We start from the raw sequence: 22,071 nt of genomic DNA on the forward strand, positions 1-22,071 counted from the left end.
ATTTCCACTTTTAAACTGTTTTGAAAATATTCATATTTTATGCTTTTATGGGTGAGGAAAATTGTTAATGCATAACTTACTACCTGGGGGACTAAGATACAGAACTGGGCTTTGGACTATCCTTTGTCATCACCTTTTCACCTCTGCCTTCATCCCCAGAGAAGTCTGCTGAAGATGCTCCCTCATCTCTGAAGAAGCCAGCCTGTTCCCAGAAGAAAACCAAGGGTTGGGATCCCAATTATAAGAGTCTCTTATTTTGACTCCTTCTACTATAATACTGGAGTCTGGGCATCAAGCAGTTGGTACCAATTTTAGTAAAATATGATTAGCTACATCTAGTTAGCCAGTAACTTAGCTAAAACGTATTGCACCCTAGCCAGCTTTTTAAAATGCTCTCCACTCCTGCTGGGGTCATGGAAGAAACAACACCTTTACAAATGGTAGTAAAGCAAGAAAATTTTGCATTAACATGCTAGTGCTGCCATGTGAGAAAATATCTATCGTGTAAGCCGTGAAAAGTGCAGCAGATGAGCTAAGAGGACACTGTTACAGGGATGGGTTGAGTTATCTGGTTTGGCTATGTTTTGGCTTTAATTTTATGCCTACCAGATATATTTCTGAGTGCTTTTTCAGTAAGTTTTACATAGGCCTCAGGGCTTTCTGGGATCTCTACATCTGCAAAAATACAAGCACAATCTGAGTTGATGTCTCAGCAATCATTGTCTTCTTGTAGCAGGAGACCAACTTCCCTGGAAAGAGAGTAGATTACCAGCACACATTTACAGCACACATTCCTTTTGAACAAGCAGAGTTAAATTTCATCGCAAAATTTCTGTTGAAAACACCTTAAAAAGACAAACAGCCTCTTTCTAGAAGGTTTCAAAGAACAGAAAAAGCACAAACTAGTCACAATTAACCACAGAACAGAATCTTGATCTTAAACATCCCTAACAACAAATGGACCATGTCCACATGCTTCAAACATAGAGAACACATTTCCTCGTCAGTATTTGTTGTACAATATGCACACAGTCAAAGACAGACAGGTTGCATGAACTCATTAAAGGCCGAGTCCTGAAGTTATTATAAAACTTCCCAAAGATGTCAATGTGAGTCTTGTCTGAGTAAGGACAGAGTAAAAACTTGCTTAGATTTTAACACACGGGTGACTAAGTCAAATGTTTCCTTGGAGTTTTCTCTCCCTCTCATTTTTCTTCCAATCATCCAGTACCATTTCCAGAGTCCAGCAGTTCTCAGTCTGAGGACAGGGACCTCAAAGTGGGTCATGACCTCATTTTAATGGAGTCACCAAGGTTGGAATTAGATGTGCTGGGGTCCCAGGCCAAAGCCCCATAGCCTGAAGCTAAAGTTCAAGAGCTTCTTCCTGGGATGGTCGGGCTCATATTCCAGGGTCCAGCCTGGGTCTGAACCCATAGGCTTTGGGACCCCTGCCTGGAGCAGCACTTAGGCAGGCCTAGGTTTTGTTTCCTTCTTCCCCTAGGGGGTTGCATAGTAATTTTTGTTGTCAGAAGGGGGTCAAGCTGCAATCAAGTTTGAGAACCCTGGCTCTAGTCATTAAGCTGTATTAGCTAACATTAGTCACATCTGGCAGACTCAGGTGCAAGATTGCCAGTTCCCTCTTTGCCATTCAGTGAATATGTCTCTGTGATATTCTAAGCCTGCACACATCCAGAAGCTTGCAATATTGTGTCAAAACCCAGGAAGCTAAAGGCACCATTCCAGGACAGCTCTTTGAAATACTTGCCCATGCCTAAGAAACTCCCTGGCGGTATGATCCTAAATGGAATATTTATTTCCCTTTACGGAGAGAGAGAGAGAGGGGGAGGGGGGGGGGGTAATCAATACCTGCAATACTAGCTGCACCCCTAAGATAGAAATCTTTGTCTTCTTGTCCTTCCTCCTCTAAGTGTAGTACCCTTGAAACGGCTGTCTCCAGGTCCCGACTGAGGTCATAGTCATGATCCCATTCCAAGGGGATGGAATCTACACTTGCAGGAGTATCCCGCCCTGACCGCTCACTTCTCATTGGCTGGGCAAGTGACAGCGAGAGGTTGGAGGAAGGGTGTGGGGAGAGAACACTGTCTGCAGATTTGTCGTGCCAGTGTATGTCAGAGAGATCTGCTGATTCATCCAGATCCACCTCTCTGTCAGAGAGTTCATGTTCATCGTCTGTCAGCTAGAAGAAAATAGCAGAAATAAAGACTATTAATTCAACCCTGGGAAACAATGTCCTTTCTACCTAGGTCATTGAGATAAAAATGTCATTGGGTAACATTCAGACTGACTGGATCCTCATTTTGTATCTTTCTTTGATCCTCCTTTGATTTTTTTAAATACATATAAAATAAAGGGATAAAATGAGTAAAAGGCTAAGAATAAATTCATCTTCACTGCTTAATGCTCATCTGTATAGTCTCATGTGAGGCAACTGTCTCCAAATTTTCTCCAGATACTATCTCCACAGACAGCAAAATTAGAGCAACGTTTTGGAACCAAATTACAGAAACTATAAAAGTCATTTATCTGGATGGTTGTTCTCATCTATTCTTTCATGTTGTGAAAAGTGTTTTGCCTCAGTGGGGCTTTCCAGTTTGATTTCTAAAAACCACCCTCTCTCGCTTCCCAGCTGTACATTCAGTTCTGCATACTTAAAGTTGTATCAGCCTTGCAAGGAAGGCGTGTCTTTATTTCTGTGAACTTAGTGCTATTCAATGGAATTCAGCCTGCAGGACAGGAAGAATTTTGTCACCACTACTCTACTGTCATTTATTCATAAAGCTCTGACTTGTAACGCATAGGAGCGCAATATGTTCTACAGAAATGAGACAGGTTCTTTGCCCTGAAGAGTCTGCAGTCTAAATAAGACCTACTACCCCAATATGTGAGAATACACAGAGGTGCAGGGGAAAGGAAAGGATCAGGGTTACAAGTAAAGATCATCGGGTGTTTTGGCATATACATTACACCCTTCCCTACATACATTCTGTCACCATTACTATATTTGTAAATTAACAATAAACCTTAAAATAAAATAAAAAAATCAAAGAGGGTACATACAGGAAGGCGAATCAATTTCTTGTGGTAGCGTTCCACACGACCAAAGACCTCTTGACAGTAACGGCGGAGTTCATCCAGTTCTTCTTCTATGACAGCTGCATCCATGGGTTCACTTTTCTCTATCAGCTGCTCACCCTGGATAATTATCTGCTCAATTTTGTTGTTGTTCAGAGAGATCTCTTGCTGGAAAGCCTGTGCAGCATATGAAACCATGACTTTTTGTTATCATTTAACCCAACATTAAACAATCCACAGTAACCATGAATGCTATGTCTTACAGAGCTTGGTAGCAGAGATGGTATATTTAGCAAACACAAATAAGGACCTTTACACAGGGTAAGCAAAATTTGATGGTGCAACTCAGCATTCCCTAGTTGTACTCTCCAATATAAGCTAATGAGGTAGCACTTAATTTTACTCTGCAACTCTTAGAAGTTGCTGTATTTGGGAAGAGCACTGTCCTCTGGGTAAGCCACTCAGTGCCATTCAGACTGCAGATGTTCCTGAGCACTCAGTAAATAACGAGTCACATTGCGGGAAAGCCGAAACCATGAACAAACAAGGCAGGGCAGTTATGCCCTCAGCCATAATACATAGGACCTTGTGATTGGAAATGATTTAATTGAGAGATGAAAAAATCAAAGCACTGAGGTTATCCCCTATACTTTTGTTTTTAATTTAAATTGCCATCTATGCACACACATGTGGGCATACCTTTTCTCTCTCACAGAACCCTACCAGTCCCTAATAACCTTGTTCTGTAGTGTCAGTACTGGGGATGAGCTCATGTCCTGGGCATGACATTAAACTGCATCCTATGCTGCCTTGTGTATGCTTCTTGATTGAAGAAAGGCTGAAGGATCTCACCCTGACAGAACAGGTGCTCATGCTGAAGTTGCAGACAGTTAGCACCTCTATGCAGTTTGTTCTTTGGCAGACGCTATAATCTATCACTGAGGGTAAGTCTACACAGCAGTGTTATTTCAGAATAACTGGCATTATTCTGAAATAACAAAGAATGCTTCTATGCTACAAGCCTTCATTTCAAAATAATGTCAAGCTGCAGGACTTTTTACTCTGACTCCCATAACCCTAATTTCACGAGGAGTAAGGGAAGCCAAAGGGAGAGTGTTCTTCCTTCAACTTCCTGCTGGGGAGACAACGCCAAAAGCTGAAATAAGCTACTTTGAAATAAGCTACGCAATTGACATAGCAGAAGTTGCATAGCTTATGCCTAGGTTAGCCCTGCTGTGTAGACATATCCTGTATGGCCAAACTTGCTCTGGACTTTGGATTGCGGCTCACTGGTCTAAAAGGGGTGGGGGGATGACATGTATGGCAGCCTCTGTTCCTCCATCACTCTGCCCAAGCATATGCACTGAAAGTCTTGGCAAGATGGTCGCAGAGATCTGAAAGAGGCACAAGTGCTAGACAGCAGCTACCAAGATTTTTAAGCTACCGGTTAAGGATGGCCTGCTTGCCTCATGTGAAGCTGGCCCTAGAAAGGGTAGGTCAAACAAGCTCTGTCTCATTGTAAAAAAACTGAACCAGGATGTAAACAAACAGAATTGGTTGCTGGAATATTTGGACTTTGGCCCCTGGATACAACTTTGATCTTTCTTCTGATTTGAGGAAAATGGCTGTGCCAAATAACAAGTTTGCATGTTTCAGAATTCATATTGCAGCTTTTTTGGAAACTCAGCTCTCAGACAGTGTTCAGAAGGGAGAAGGATACCACCACTTACTGGCACAGCAAACCTGAAGGAGGAAGGCGAGCGTATGGTGTGCTCTCAGAAATGAACTTATGTCATTGCACGAAGCTCTGATTGCAGTGTCCATATGTGTCATGACACTTTGTATTAGTCTACAGAAAGGATTCAGGATTCATTAACCTCATCAGTGTCTATGCTCCAACGCTGCAGGCTAGTGATAAGGAGAAGGATAGCTTTTACCAACAGCTGGAAGAAATGATGGGCAGGATTCCATGGAAGGAACCCATCTTAATCCCTGGAAACTTCAATGCAAGAGCTGGATCCAATGTTGAGATCTTGCCTTGGATTCTGGGTATGCACGCACTAAATGTACGAATGACAATGGTCAGAGAATTCTCAAGCTCTGTACCAGTTAAGGTTTATTGGTGACCAACACCTTAATTGCTGGTAACATCAGAAAATCATCATAATGGAGATACTTGAATCCCTTGGACTAGTGTCAACTGGACTTGGCATTGATAAGGCATACATATTTGAGAGATATCTTGCATACATAATCCTTCTAAAGCAAAAACTGTGCAGCAGCAAAAAGCATGGTCTGTGTCAAAGTGAAATGTCAAGATTCACCATAATAAAACTACCACAAACCTCATATTGACTTGTGCCAAATCAATGATCAAGAACCAACTTTTTTAATGAAGTAGCAGCAAAGACAGATAGAACAAATGACACTACTTCAGGTGCATGGGAAGTCCTGAAGATAAGTGTGAACAATGTGACAATCAAGAGTTTTGGAAAGAGTACTAAAAATGTCAACTGGTTTGTAGACCATTCGGAGATACCGCTGCCACTTCCTGAGAGGAAAAGATCTGCACAAGTCTACTTCTACTACTGATTTTCTCAACAACTTAAGAGAAGCTTGTAATATTGTTCAACTAGCTTTCAGGATTGGTGTTCAAGAATTTTGGATGGGTCTCTATGACAGCATCCAACAGGCAGCTGACACAGGTGACAGTAGATGACTGTATGAGGGCATTCTAAAGACCATTGGGCCAATAAAGAACAAGATCGGGAAGGGAATATCAGAATTGACAAAGGGAAGCAAAGGGCATCTGTGGCAGACCAACTAGACTAATTTCCTGGGATTGAAGTTTGCAGGATGCCAAACTTACCCTACAGAAACTGAACAAAGCATTCAAAAGGTTCCCAACAACCAAGCTTCAGGATCTGTTTACATAGCTGAGATTTACAAATGTGCAAACAAAGACTTGCTGCAAAAATTGCACAAGGTATTGTTACTTTCATGGAAGGAAGAAACTGTCTCAGGATTATAAGGATGATTATTTCATCCAACGCAAACAAAGGAGACAGAATGTGACTATAATAACCACAGAAGTACATCTCTCCTTAATGTTGAGAGAAAAAATATTCAGCTGTATTCTTTCTTGTGAGGGGTCCAGAAAGAGTAGATAGCTGTGCAGATTTCAGGATGCTTGCAAAAATGACTTAGTATCCCTTTGGCATCTTAGTGGATGATTGGGAAAGGAGTGCAAAATACTGCTCTAGCTGAGCTGGTGGAGACAGACTACAGATGGAGTGAGGCATTGCGAGGTGGATAGGATCAAACTGGATCAAACTCCTCGACCAGTGTCAAAGGAGGAAAGATTCTGTTGCTCAGATTCAGAGCACTGCTAGTGTAAGGGTGTGCCCTACCTATGCACAGAACTGCCACTCAGACATTGGACTCAGCAGTCATCAAAGAATTCATCAGCACATACACCATGCTCTGTGAAGAGCGATAGTGGCACTGATTGACTGGAGCTCAACCCACATCTTGGGAATCAAGGGTTTTCATCACATAACACTTTTCGTGGAACATTTTTATGCTCTAATTTCCTGTTTGAATATTTTTGATGACATGGACTGGCTCAGTGGTTCCCAATGACCGGGCCGTGGACTGGTGCTGAGCCATGAACTGCTGGCTGCTGGGCCATAGCATAGTGCCAGTTGGTCACGGTGGCTCTGGGGCTGAAGCCAGCTGCTGTGGGGTGGCTCAGGGGGCCAGCATGTATCCTAGCCACAATCCTGAGCTGCCACACAGTAGCCGGCTTCAACTCTGGCAGCTGCCATGTGATGGACAGCTGCCACAGCTGAAGCCAGCTGTTTACAGTGGCTCTGGGAGCTGGGGCTGGCATACATATTTTGGAAGAACAGTTACACTTTCATATTTGCATCTTCATGATTTAAATAAGGAACATGCAAATATGCAAATAAAGTGCTGCTGGTCTGCCAAAAGTTTGTGAATGAGTTTGCCGGTCCATGGTATAAAAAAGTTTGGGAACCACTGGACTGGCTGGCCTCCCATACCTTGAGTTGCTTTATCTTTGCTTGGACATCACACTCTGAGAAATGTTCAATATTGGTCAACTGCAGATCCATCTCTGTTAGCCAGACCAGAATGCTATCACGTGCTGTTTCAAACTCCTCACGCTGGCCAATAAAATGCTGAAAAAATAAACAGTGTGAGGTTTCCACAGAAATTAGTTTTCACTTCCATCTGAGTCTGACTGAAATGAGTACACTTTCTTCATTCATCTTCTCTATGATATCCTGGCCTCAAAGAGGCAGCCAGGGTGGTTAAAGTATATAATTAAAACAAAATGGATATTTATTTAAATAAGATTTTATTTAAAAATCAAGTTCCTGCTTCAGTACCAGCTGCAAAGAGCAGAACTATAAAAGTTCCAGTAAAATATTCTTGTTCTTCTATTGTAACAGAGACCCGGGCACCCAAGTCCAACTCTACATTTTCCCACAGTGTATCACTTTACTACTTTAAGTGAAGCACCCATTATATTATCAAAATAAAATTTAAAAAACCTAGGCAAAGAGAAATCTTGCAATGGCTTGAAAAGTCAGAAGCTCACAATATCTCCCACGTATATAGTCTATTTCTGAAAGAGAAAGGCTTGAAAATGAAGAAATACTTTTAGCCTGCGCAGAATGGAAGTGACTCGCTTTTGTAAGTTGTCCCATCTCTGGTTCCCTTCATGGACCATCTGTTTGAGACTGCAAGCAGAGTCAGTGCGGTTCTCTCGAGCCAGGCGGCGGTACTGTTTGTTAATCAGTTCGAGTTGTGTGAGACTTTCATGCACTTGTCGCTGGAAACCCTAAAGTAACAATGGAAACAACACTTTGACGCTGTCAGACTGTTAGTTCCTGCAACTGGTAAATGGTCTCACATCATTCTTGCCTTTGGTTACAATCCTGAAATTGGGTCTACACAGGCAGACTCTTTGGGGAGCCATATTGACTCCGACCTGGGTGCAGATGTTTGTTAGTACTGACCTGATTGTACAACTGGGGTCTTTTGACTGGGATGAGCAAAATCAATACATGGAAGTAAGTACCAGGCATTTCAGTGAAAATGCTCCTGTCACAATGACAACAGTAAGCACAGATTTATTCCAAGACTGGCTAGCCAATCTTTTACCTGCATGTTTTAGAATATGAAGGGTGTACATTTTGAAACATATTAAAAGTCTCTTAAAATATTACATTAGAGGGCAGTGTGTATAGTACAAATAACAATTGTGATTTTTTGGACAGTATTCCAGGCACCTTTTATTTACCTTCAAAATGACAAATGAGACATTTTTATTTCCACATTCACACAGAACAAAAGTTTAGTGAATATTTCTACAAATCTATATATGAACAAATGGCCATTCCACATGTGACTTATTCAAATCCTTCTCCAGATTATAAAAGTTTTAGTAAATCAATTTGGGAACAGAAACAGTGCCATGTGACATATATTATCAATCACACTCAAAATATTAAAAAAACCCAAGCCACTTCAAGAACTTAAAGAAAAAACTTGAATTTGTTCACAAATTTGACAATTTCTCAAAAAAATGTTTGTTTTGCTCATAAGTCATGAACAGAGAAAAAGGCTTAAACGTGTTATTTCATCCAGCTCTACCTGGGACACGTGATTTAAAGGAAATGATAAAGAGATGAATTGGCTTTGGTTCCAGTTCTGCAAGTTTGCACTGTGTAACATTAGGTAGCAAAAAGAAAAAAAAAATGGCCATGAGGACAGGAGGTGGGAGAGAAATGATAACCCTGGAAAACACATATGCTAGTGGATCTGAACACAAACTCATTATCAGCATCAGTTATGTGGATGCATATTGCCACAATGCTATCACTTGTCAAAATGTGTGTTAATTAAAAACGAAAATAAGCACGTTGATGCAATGAAGCCAAATACAGTTAAAGAAGCTACTTTGAAACAACCATATACACTTGGATTCTTGTCACTTTAATTACTGTCTTTGTTTAAACGCCAATGAAATAAGAAAGCAACTCATAAGCAGTTCTGTAACTAGAGTGAGAAGCACATTAGCTCATGAAAGAACTATAAATCCGACCACTGATTTACTACTAACACAAAAGATTTGACCTTGTAACCTGCAACTCTCTGTAAATTTACAATGTCACCTCACCTGTATCAACTCTTATTTAGCAAAGGAGCAATTATGTGTTTTCCAATTTTCAGGTCAGCCATGCAGTACTTCATTTGTTTATGTTCTTCTTTGCATTACAGCCTCAGTGAAATTCTGGGCTACTGCGTGCTTTCATACAATGGAGTTCATGACATGGTGGATGACTGACAGCCTGCTAAAGTGCTTTGCTAGAATTCTTAAAAGGTTTTATCTTATTGGTGACATGGATAAGAGAATAAAATTAGGAAAAAGGTACAATTACATATGAAGAAACTCAATTTTCTGTCTCTGGTCAAGGCCACCCCCACCTGATCACTAATTTTAGACTTACATCTCTACTTTGAGATAATAGTAGCAGTGTGTCCATGTAGAGGCTACAATTTCAACAGAAGTACTAGATTAAAAACTATTCTCCATGTCTGAAATCTAAGTTCCATGTGTCTGTGTGACGATACTGTGGTATGGGTTGGGAGGTAAAGGTCAGTGTACAAAGGCTGACACAGAGTAAGAAAGCATATATAGAGAAATAGACTTAGGGAAAAATCAGGTCAGCTGTGATTATAATGGACAGCTGAAATATGCATGGTAGTCTCCCATTGTCAGTAACTCACTAAATAGGATTTAAACACTGGTCACTGAATGGCAGGAGGATGGAATGAACGGGCAGAAGGACTGTGAACAGAATACTTATTTTCCAGATCTTTAGCTTTTCGTGATTATTACAGGATAACCTTTGGCTTCACTATAATTAAGAGGTCAGTCAGTGTTTCAGTAATGAACCATGAAATGGTAGAAGATTTTGGGATATTTAAAAATTACAGTGAACAGGACTGCAAGCAATGTACTGTGGAGATCAATCCTGCATTGCTAGGATGACAGACTGGATGATATAGAGTGAGTCTCCCTCTCCCCTCTCTCTCCATATGTATATATATAACCTCTCTTTTTTTCTTTAAAAATGCTAGCAGAGACAGCTGCAAAATCATCAACTCTTCTTTACAGTGTTTCTGTGGTTAGCAGGTTATGTACTGAAAGAAGAACCAGCTGGTTGCTGTAATAGGATTGGGAGATATTAAATTTCAAACATAATAAGTTACCTCAAATTTTTTTAGCTCTTCCTTGGCAACCGTGTACAGCACACCAGAAGAGCTAGGAAAGGCAGCTGTCCTCTCAGAAATTTTCAGCCAGTCTTCAAAGCGAGAATAGTCATCTAAGAACTTTTGCCATAGCCGCCACGTCTCTTCAATTCTGAGACAGAAATGGAAAATTAGGGTACATTTAGATTTGAGGTCATTTGACCTGCAACGCTCTGCCTAATCATAAGCTACAATAGGTAACCAAGGCTGCACTGAACAATAACTGGCTCTTAACCAAGCCTTGATTGCAAGGTTGATAAATGGATAACATAAAAGGCTGGCTGATTCCAGTTTAAGCTGGAATAAGACAGCAACTCTGTGTGTGTATGTGTGTGTGTGCGCGCGCGCAAATCCTCATTTAGAATTTGTATGAAAAGAACATTATGAGCTGCAATACGAGTTCTAAAAATGTGTCCATTTGTCAAAATGTAGTCCTCTGTATAAAAACTCCATTTAGTTGAATGTTTGAGAGACAACACTCAACTGCAGAATCAAACCATTCTTATAAGAAAGTAAAATGCTGCACCATGAATTTTCAAATTTTCTAGGGAAACTCAGCTATGAGGAGGTTGTGTATTGGTACTATTTAAAAACAAACATTAAAATGACTAAGTATTTCTGTCATAAATTATTTGAATTAAAATAAGAATGCAGTGCCATTCTTCTTTCCAATTCATCAGTTAAAAAAAAAAGTGTTAGTTTCAAGAATATCCACTGAAAACATGTTTTTGTAACAAACTTTTTTTAAATGAAATAAGTAATTGAAAAAATTCAGCTGATTAAAAAAAACAATGTTGTTATAATTATACAGGAAGCAGAAAAGTAATTTGAGCCCTGATCTTGCAATTCAGTGGATAGGCATCTGGGATTGTACATAACCCCAATGACATCAATTTGGTTCAATACAAGCACAGAGTCCTGCCTGTACAGATCCCATTGCCGGAGAAGGGACATGGTCTGCCTTTAATATGGAGAATATTTTATGAGGAAACTGAATATTTGAGGAATAGCAACTTTTTTCCACATTGAAACAGCTGGAGAGTCTCTTATGAGCATTTTGTGCTTACTTAAGTCGCCTTTCCATTGACATTGCACAGATGTTTCTCCATCGTCTGTCCAGGTTTCGGGTGGCCTGCTGGATGGAGTCACACTCTGTTTCTGTGGCACAAGCATCGCAGTCATGGAGAAGTACCTCACACAGATTAAGAACGGATGCCACTCCAGTGCTGTGTTTCTCTATATCCCTTTGGAGCTCCTGCAGGTCAAGAAATCAAAGCTTAAATGCACAGAGCAAACCACATGCTCTTGGAAACTATGCAACCTCTTTCAGCTATTCAAACAACACAAAACAAGAAGTCAGGCAAGCTCAGAAGAATCAGGGATGAATGAGTATTACAACTCCCAAGCTACATGGGCATTGCTGCGATGTTACTAATTGAAAGTAGGTTAGTAGCAGTAGGCAACAATACAAAGCCATCCAGTACTTGAGCAGATGTGTAGACAGTGGATAGATCTTAGGCTGGTGTAAACGGTCATGGCTTTACAGGAACCAATGGGGCTCTGAACATTTACAGATGAGGATGTGGCCCAGAGAAATGAAATACCCTGAAAGTTTTGTCACATCAGCAAGGAACTGCTCACTTTTCAGCCCCCCTAGCCCAGAACATAAAACAGAAGTTCAAAAGGGAATAAAATGACAGGGACAGAAGTAGACAAAGCTGAAACTACTGAACTTAGGTGAGAAGATAAAATGGAGTCCAGCCAGGGCCATTTGTCCATCACGAGATCTGTGCAGGTAAGATTCCAACACATGCACTAAGGTCTCTAGGATCCTGAAGTGCCTTTACCTATTACTCGCCACGTGGCAGTGAGAGAAAAATGCAGAGTGGAACCAGCCAGAAAGAGCAGAAACAGCCAACAGAAGGATCACTGGATCTTCGGAGAACCTGTGACAGTTTTGACCAGATTTTCTCTGCTCTGTGCTGATTTGGCTGTTTGCTGCAATCCTACCCTTCCCATAGAGTCTCTTCACCACAATGTCACTCAGTACCTAACTCCCACCCCTCTCACTCTCAGTTCCTTTTCTTTCCAGTTAGCTGAGCTCTTCCAGCTATATACAAAGCTTCCGCAACAACACACAGACTGACATTATTCGCAAATGACAACAAGCGACACACAATCTCAGCCGCGCTGAACACCATGCCATCCAGAGTCTCAAAAACAACCTGGACATTATAATCAAACCAGCTGAAAAAGGTGGTGCTGTGGTCATTATGAATAAGGCCGACTATAACCAGGAGGCAACCAGAGAACTCTCCAACACCACACTTTACAAACCTCTCTCCTCTGATCCCACCTCGGAATACCAAAAGAAACTACACTGTCTCCTTAAAAGCCTCCCTACAGCTACTCGGGAACAAATCCACACAGAAACACCTTCTGACCCCCAACCAGGATTGTTCTATCTGCTTCCCAAGATCCATAAACCTGGACACCCCGGACGTCCCATCATCTCTGGTATTGGCACGCTCACTACTGGTCTATCCAGCTATGTAGACTCTCTCCTCAAGCCCTACGCAACCAACACCCCCAGCTATCTCCGAGACACTACTGACTTCCTCAGGAAACTACAAAACATCAATAACCTCCCCAATAACACCATCCTTGCCACCATGGATGTAGAAGCTCTATACACCAACATCCCACATGAAGACGGATTACAAGCAATTAGAAACACTATCCCAGAGGACACCACTGTCAATCTGATAGCAGACCTATGTATCTGCTATCAATTATTTCCAGTTTGAGAACAACTTATACCTCCAGATCAGCGGCACAGCCATGGGTACACGCATGGCCCCACAGTATGCTAATATCTTTATGGCTGACCTAGAACAACGTTTCCTCAACTCCCGTCCCCTTTTACTCCTTTTCTACTTACGCTACATTGATGACATCTTTATGATCTAGACGCATGGCCAAGAAACACTGGAGACATTGCACAGAGATTTCAACAACCTACACCCCACCATCAATCTCAGCCTGGACCATTCTACACGAGAGATTCATTTCCTGGACACCACAGTACAAATCAACAATGGAAAATTAGACACCACCCTCTATAGAAAACCCACTGACTCATACAGTTACCTACATGCTTCCAGCTCCCATCCAACACATGCCATACGATCCATCATCTATAGCCAAGCCCTTTGATACAAGCCCTTTGATACATCTGCTCTAATCCCACTGAGAGACCAGAAGCTTCAGGATCTCTACCAAGCATTTATAAACCTCAACTACCCACCCGGAGAAATAAAAAAAGCAAATTGAAAGAGCCAGACGAATACCTAGAAACCATCTACTTCAAGACAGACCCAAGAAAACAAACAATAGAAAACCACTTGTCATCACCTACAGCCCCCAACTTAAACCTGTCCAACACATTATCAATAAACTACAACCTATACTGGAACAGGATACTAAACTCTGAGAGGCTCTGGAAGATAGACCCATAATCTCCTATAGACAACCACCCAACCTCAAGGTTACCAACAACCACAGGACATACCACACTAATACCAACCCTGGTACCTTCCCTTGCAACAAACCCCGTTGCCAGCTTTGTCCACATATTCACTCTGCTGATACCATTATTGGACCTAACCAAGGGTATGTCTACACTACCCTGCTAGTTCGAACTAGCGGGGGTAATGTAGTCATCCGCAGTTGCAAATGAAGCCCGGGATTTGAATTTCCCGGGCTTCATTTGCATGAAGCCGGCCGGCGCCATTTTTAAATGCCGGCTAGTTCGGACCCAGTGCCGCGCGGCTACACCTCGGATTAGAAGCCTCGGATTAGAAGCCTAAGCCGAACTAGTTAGTCTGTGCCACGTGTAGCCGCGCGGCACTGGGTCCGAACTAGCCGGCATTTAAAAATGGCGCCGGCCGGCTTCATGCAAATGAAGCCCGGGAAATTCAAATCCCGGGCTTCATTTGCAACTGTGGATGACTACATTACCCCCGCTAGTTCGAACTAGCGGGGTACTGTAGACATACCCCAAGTGAGTTATAAGAATACATATTCCTGCGCATCCAGAAATATAATTTACGCTATCATGTGCCGAAAGTGTCCATCTGCTTTGTACATTGGACAAACGTCTCAGACACTTCGCCAAAGGATCAATGTCCACAAAACAGATATTAGACAGGATCACAAAGAAAAAACAGTTTCTTGCCATTTCAACCAGAAAGGACACGGTCTCAATGACTTAATTACCTGCATCCTGCTTCAGAAGCCTTTTAAATCTGCACTTGAAAGGGAATCCTCTGAACTGTCATTCATGCTAAAATTCGACACTCTACGCGTTGGTCTCAACAAAGACGCTAACTATCTTACCCATTACAAAGATAGCTTCCCCAATTATCACCTCTAATACCATTAGTTCACAGACATTTACTTCCCCCCCCCCCGCATCCTCCTTCTGTTCTGAAATGTGATTTGTCCTTTTCATATGTGTTCATTTTTTTAATTGTATCCTTTGGTATATATGGTTGTGACTATTTTCTTCCACTATTTGATCTGAGGAAGTGGGTCTGGCCCACGAAAGCTGATCAACTAATAAACCATCGTGTTAGTCTTTCAAGTGCTACATAGTCCTGTATTTTGTTTTGGCTAACATTGTTCTCACAATATAGCTATAAATGAGGAATCACCATTAAAATGAATGGTATTTGCACTGGAGTCCCACAGGAAACAGTTATTGACCTTACACTATCATTTTTATCAATGATCTAGAAGAAAACACAAATTCATCACTGATAATGTTTTCATTAGAGACAAAACTTAGGGTGAGATAGCAAATAATGAGAACAAGTCACTGATACAGAGCAATCTAGAATGCTTGGTGAACTGGGAACAAGCAACCAATCTCCCTTTGAAAACACAGAATCACAGAACTGGAAGGGACCTCTAGAGATCAATAAGTCTAGTCCCAAGTACTTACAGCAGGACCAAGCAACATTTAAGACCATTCCTGACAGGTGTTCGTCTATCCACTGCTCTTAAAAATCTACGATGGAGAATCCAGAAACACCTTAGGAAATTTATTCCAATGCTCAACCAGGAAATGTTTCCCAATGTTCAATCTAAATCTTCTTTGCTCCAATTTAAACTCATTGCTTCTTGTCCTAAAAGAAATTAAGGAGAATACTTTTTCTCCTACCTCCTTGTAAAAGCATTGGAGATACTTGAAAACTGTTCAGTCTAATCAAATCCAATCTTTCAGCCTTCCCTCATAGGTCATGTTTTCTAGAATTTTAATCATGTTTCTTGCTGTTCTTGGGACATTCTCCAATTTGTCTACATCTTTCCTGAAAGGTGGCACCCCGAACTGGACACAATACTCCAGTTGAGACCTAATCTATACTGAGGTGAGCAAAAGAATTATTTCTCGTGTTTTGTTTACAACACACCTGTTAATGAATCCCAGATTGATTTTGTGTGTGTGTCTTTTTTTTGCAACAGTGTCACACCGTTGATTTATACATAGCTTGTGGTCCGCTATGACTCTTAGATGTGTTTCCACAATATTCCTTCGTATGCAGTTGTTTCTCATTTTGTAGGTGTGTAATAGATGGTTGATTCTTAAGTAGAATACTTTGCATTTGTCTTTACTGAATTTCATCCTATTTAGCTCAGACCATTTTCCAGTTTGTCCAGATCATTTTGAATTTTCACGTTATCCTCCAAAGCACTTGCAACCCCACCCAGCTTGATATCATCTGCAAAATTTGTAAGTGTGCTCTCTATGACATTACCTAAATCACTGAAGATTTTGAATAGAACTGGTCCCAGAACTGATCCCTGTTGAAACCTGCTCATAATGTGCTTCCAGCATGACTGAATCACTGATAACCAGTGGCATAGTGGGGGGGGGAGGGCGCTGTTGCCCCTGGCCACTATGCCAGGGGGGTGCCAATTTAGTCCCCCTCCCCTCTCCCTGTCATACCTCAGCTCACCTGCTCCTCCTCTGCCTGCCGCTGCTGACTGGAGCCACTTCCCGACCCCCAGCTTGACCCTCCTCCATCTCCACCGACAGATTAGTGCATGCAGGGGCCTGGCCCCAAACTGGAGGGGGTGGGGGATGATGCGATACAAGCTAGATCCGCCCCCCTCCCTGGGTCAGGCTCAGCCGTGCACAAGGTTCGGGACCCCACTGCGCGGTGGTGGCAGGAGGGAGAGGGAAGCGCAAAGTTTGCCTTTGCCCATGGACACATAACAGCTTCACTACGCCTCTTCTGATAACTCCTCTCTGGGACTAGTTATCCACCTAATAGCAGCTCCATCTAGGTTGCATTTTCCTATTTCGTTAAATGTAAATTACTATATCTAGGAACACAGAATGTAGATCACACTTAGACAAAGGGGGACTCTAGAATGGGAAACTGTGACTCGAGAAAATGACTTGAGGGTCAGGGTGGATAATCAGCTAATCAAGAGCTCTCAGAGCAATGGCAGGGATAAATGGGCTACTGTGATCTTTAGATGCATAAACCAGGAAATCTTAAGTAGTAGAAAAGTTATTTTGCCTCTGTATGTGACACTGGTATATCTGCTGCTGGAATACTCTGTCCAGTTTGAGTTTCCACAGTTCACAAAGGATGTTGATACGGTTCAGGAAAGAGTCACAAAATATGATTAAAAGGATTAGAAATACACTTTATAGCAATAAGCTGCATAGAATGAGGTCCTTGAGTCGAACAAAAAGGTTAAGAGAGGACTTAAACATATATTTGCACCTACATGTGGCACAGATTTAATAAGGGGCTCTTCAATCTATTAGACAAATATATAATCCAATCCAGAAGCTAGAAGTTAAAACTAGAGAAATTCAGACTGGAAACAAAGTGCTAATTTTTAAAAGTAAGGGTATCCACTGGCACAATTTATCAAGAATCATGCTAGATTCTCCATCACTGGCAATTTTTGAAATCAAGATGGAATTTTTTAAAAAGACTTGCTTTAGGAATTATTTTGGGTAAAGTCCTATGGCCTGTGTTAAACAGGAGGTTATACTGTACTACATAATCAGAATGGTCCTTTCTGGCCTTGCAATTTTTGAAACTATACAATGGCAAATTTTGCTCGAAGTCATTCAAATCGATTTCTCGGTGTAATACATATAGCTGAAATGTTTTAGGGTTATATAAAAATATTTAGATAAATGGGGGAGGTTGGATAACTGAGGGAATTACTAGATGAGCTGTTCATGCTTAATACAATAAATTATTCTAAAGCTCCTTGTCTGAAACAGGGTTTTATAACATATAAAAGTAAAATGAACTTTTTTTCATTCTTCACTCTACAATAATGAGAAAATGTTGCGTGTATGTATAGAGAAAATAGTGTGTGAGCGAGAGAGAGAGAGAGAGAGAGAGAGAGAGAGAGAGAGATATTCCAGCGTGTTTCATGGTGACTCAATCACCATGGAAGTTATTACTGTATACTGGCTTCCAGAAATTTACTCACAAGACCACCTTTCAGGAAATTTTGAGCTGTATAAAAATATACCAAGCCACAACATCAATACTTGTTCTTTCTTTCTTTCCTTTCTTCCCTTCAGACAACACACTTTAGTCTGGACAGATTAGAAGTTGTTTAATCATATTTTCTATCCTGGATGACATTTTAGAATCTTTTCTTCTTGTGCCTAAGTTAAGAATTTGTTTTTGGCCTTCACAAAATGAGCAACTTTTCTGCAGCTCTAATTTTTCATGCTCAATGTTTTCAATTCAGTAGTTGTTGCTCAGGAAGTTGAAGATGACTTATCTACATACAGCAACTACCTAGCTGCTTAGGCCAGGTCTACACTAAAGGGGAAGATCAAGTCAAGATATGCAACTCCAGCTCCATTAATTACATAGCTGATCTTGATTTGAGTTTCCCCGCCCGTCTCCACAGTGGGAGGCCAACAGGATCAAACACTCCCATCTGCTTCTCTTACTCCTTGCAGGAGCAGGCGCAGGCGCAGGAGCACTGTCCAATGACAGGGGCACCCTCTGAGTTCAATTAGGTGAATCTTTATATGACCTGCTAAATCAAACTTTGGAAGATCGATCATGGCAATGTCAATCTTCCCCAGAGTGAAGACATGTCCCTGAGACAATAACTGCAAACTCCAAACCAATTTCCATATCAAGTTTGCTACAGTATATTTTTTACTGTACGTTTGTCATGTATTTTTTTGAAGCCAAAAGACTAGAACAGGACCAATCAGTATGGCAAGGCCCCTCAAGTCTGCAACACAATTACAAAAAACTGGAAATTCTTCGGTGGTTTTATTTTAAAAATAGAGCTTTTTTGTCCTGTATCATGTATGTCCTTGGTTTTACTCTCAAGAATGAAAACACTGTTAGGAAATAGATGAGCTGAAATTTTCTGCAATATTGGAGACTGCTAGTCCTAAAGGCAGATCAGCAACTAGCCTTGTGAAAGCAAATGCAGAAATAAAAGGAAATGTATAATAATTCATTTATGGATGTAGACTAGAATATAAAAACAAGTTGACATGTTCCATCTGTGGATTGATTTTTAGCAAAAACATTCTTTACATTCATGATAACATCTGACTCATGTTTGGAATGAGTCTCACAAAGATGATTATGGAGTTATGTTGTGCACAAAAGAATAATACAGCTAAGGATGGTCACAGAGGAGGAGACAAGATCCATGTTCATTTAACCAAACTTGTGCAAATGGTTGCTTTGGTATTTGTTGTTCCCCATGTAAGGTATAATTTCAAGGCCACAAAATTTACTACAGAATCCATAACATTATGTGGAATTGTACTAAAAAATCTCAGCGTTCAGCTTGTTTTTAATTTAGCTGATTGCAGTGAAGCTAGACACTCTCCTTCAGGTCAGTAGAAACTTGAGTGGGGAGCCACAGAACTGAGATTCGGCTCAACTTTCTGGCAGGCAATGTTACATTTTTAATTAAATTTGAGATTTGTAGTTGAGTGATGGTTTATTACAATGTGGGCGGGGGAGCTATCATGTCCCTAAGAGAAAACAAATGTGGAAAAATATACAGACGAATAAAAGAAATACTAGTGCTGACATGGCTGGCTGAAAAGGCAGAGGAGGTAACCTGTGTTCTGAAAAACAAACGAACAGCTATGATAAAAAACTTTCTTCATGTTAAAACTTCATGTTTTCTTTGCTGTTATTGTTATAAAATAATTGTCTGCCAAATGTACTGTATTTGCAAGGCAAAAAATACACTTCCAGCATTTGTCCCCTTTGGAGTTCCAATAGAACCACTGGTACTTTGAAAAGGACACTGCTACCATCTAGCATTGCATTAAAACCACTGCTGAGAATTGCTGATAAAAAAGAGTTCAAGTGATGTCTGTACCAGAATGAATGCAGAAGTAAAGGAGATATAACAAGCCTTGGGATGCCTACATAGGTACGAGGCCAGAAAAATCTCTGAACTTCTTCTTTAACATTAATACTCAGCAATGTACAACACTTTACATCTTCAGAGAACTGCACAGTATTAGTTACTCTTCACACCTATCCTATATGTATTATTAACCTCATGTTACAGATAGGGAAATGTATATAGAAATTAAAAGGCTTCTTTCCATAGCCACACAGTATATCAGTTGAGGAGTTAGGATTAAAACTGACAATCCCATTCTGCATGCTTTATAAATCAATTATCTACAAAATTTTATAGTACTTTTCTTCCCACAAAAATGACATCCCTTCACTTTGTGTGTTAAGAAGAGGTGTTGTTTGGCTTTTCACTAGCTCATCACAAACTGCACTGATATCAGTCAGCAACCAGTCTGCCAAGAAAAAAAAACTAACAAAAACACAATCTGCTATGTGACACGCAACAGAATCTCTGCCCAGTGTGTCAGACAGAAATGGCATGGAACAACAAATATGATCAGAAATGCATATTTCTTTACTTTGCAAAATTGAAGTTACTTTTTCCTAGGTTGTGATGGAAGTGCATAGTTTAGTAGGGAAGGGAAAAGGAAACAAAGTAAAAAATGACTACAAATAAAGAAAAACTTATCTGCCCATCCTACTATTCCCATTTGCAGCATGAATTGCTTCATTTCAGCACCAGGTGCAAGTTTTGCACACTGCACATCAGTTTCAAGTTAAACATCAGTTCTGTGTTGCACATGCTGCTCAACATGCAAAGGGACGCAAACATGTTTATGAATTGCAAACAAAACAAAATCTTCCAAAGATGGTCAATTTCAAACACGTATAAAATTCGCAAACTAACACTACAACACACTTCACTTTAATATCTGGAAGAAGATGGTAGTTCTTTATTTAATTAAAATATCTCAACCACAACAGTAACCCACATTCTGGACATAACAGCATGGTACCTTACCTCTGTTGGGTCAAGCAGCTCCTTGTAGATTCAATGTCAAAGCCGGCAGAAGACTCTACCAGAGTGATGCAATAAGCACCATGTGCCTTGAAATCTAAGGGCATCTTCTCTGCATCAGTGCCTTCTTTCAACACTGAGCTGGATACCAGCAGCTCAAGGTTATAGTTTACTTTGGGTCTCCCACACCATAGTGTAACTGCCAGTGTGGTGACCATGTCAGGTTTTTACTCTTCTACCTCATTTTGTATTTTACCTGCTGCTCATTCAGTTTCCTTTGTATCTCCTCGGAATCACAGGTTTCGTAGACAATGGGTTTGGACAGCTCTGACTCAATGTGAGCAAGCCAGGATCTCAAGCTGTTCATATTCTTATCCAGCTGCTGTACAGCAACCAGGGTCTCCTTTAACTTCTTCACCCTACCAAAAGGAGAAACAAGAACATGTGCACATCAATAAACAGTCTTTATAATACATCCCTTCACTGTAATTTTCATTGAGAAATTCAATTTAACATTTACACTCAAAATAACAGAATTATTAATCTAGGGCTTCCCCTTACTACTTACAGTACTAAGCATATACATAGTGCCTAAACCAATATTTCTAATCATCAGAAATTCAGGATTTTCAGGAGGCCACACACAGATGTAGTAGGCTTCTGTATCTTTTGGCTCAGGAAAACAAAATGTTTTTAATGTGTTCAATGTAAAAAAAAAAAGTCTCTAAATTAGTTGTGCATTTTGTTTCATAATGTGGTCACCTGGTAAGCTTACAAGTAAAGTAGCTATTGAAATTAACAAAAGGAAATTGCATATTAGTGTTAAAGATCCCGAAGAGTGTGTAAGAGGTAGTAAGAGTCCTATGTCTACTACTGTTTCAGTTGCTGAAGTGGAACTGGCATAGGAAGATTATATGCTTCACTTTGTTTAGAGCAGTGGTTTTCAACCTCTGGACTGCAGACTGTCTAGGATTTCCAAAGGGAGATGAACCTCCATTTGAAATGTTTTTAGGTGTCTGCAAATGAAAAAGGTTGCAAACCACTGGTTTAGAAGGCTCAAAAATAATTGCTGCTGTGTATTCTCCTGGAATTATAAGGCCTGCTTCAGATAGAATGCCCCCAATGTCTTTGTTGCACTGTGATTCCACCACTCGTAAGAACATAAAACGGCCATACTAGGTCAGACCACAGATCCATCTATCCCAGTATCCT

At 40.7% G+C, this 22,071-nt stretch overlaps 1 protein-coding gene across 13 annotated transcripts in view; it reads right to left on the reverse strand.

Moving 5' to 3' along the window:
* Window positions 1-22,071, reverse strand: part of SYNE1 (spectrin repeat containing nuclear envelope protein 1) — a 488,224-nt gene that overhangs the window by 17,738 nt on the left and 448,415 nt on the right. For 10 of the 13 annotated variants that reach the window (XM_075924456.1, XM_075924455.1, XM_075924462.1 and 7 more), the window contains 8 exons: window positions 21,116-21,278; window positions 11,505-11,692; window positions 10,399-10,549; window positions 7,778-7,960; window positions 7,158-7,295; window positions 3,079-3,270; window positions 1,867-2,197; window positions 607-675 (listed from right to left, as the gene is read on the reverse strand). In XM_075924456.1, coding sequence (XP_075780571.1) covers window positions 607-675; window positions 1,867-2,197; window positions 3,079-3,270; window positions 7,158-7,295; window positions 7,778-7,960; window positions 10,399-10,549; window positions 11,505-11,692; window positions 21,116-21,278 — 1,415 coding nt within the window. The remainder of the gene's footprint in view (window positions 1-606; window positions 676-1,866; window positions 2,198-3,078; window positions 3,271-7,157; window positions 7,296-7,777; window positions 7,961-10,398; window positions 10,550-11,504; window positions 11,693-21,115; window positions 21,279-22,071) is intronic. The other 3 variants (XM_075924460.1, XM_075924459.1, XM_075924465.1) reach the window with 1 other exon arrangement.

The sequence above is a fragment of the Pelodiscus sinensis genome, chromosome 3 (genome assembly GCF_049634645.1).
Source record: "Pelodiscus sinensis isolate JC-2024 chromosome 3, ASM4963464v1, whole genome shotgun sequence".
Taxonomy (NCBI): Eukaryota; Metazoa; Chordata; order Testudines; family Trionychidae; genus Pelodiscus; species Pelodiscus sinensis.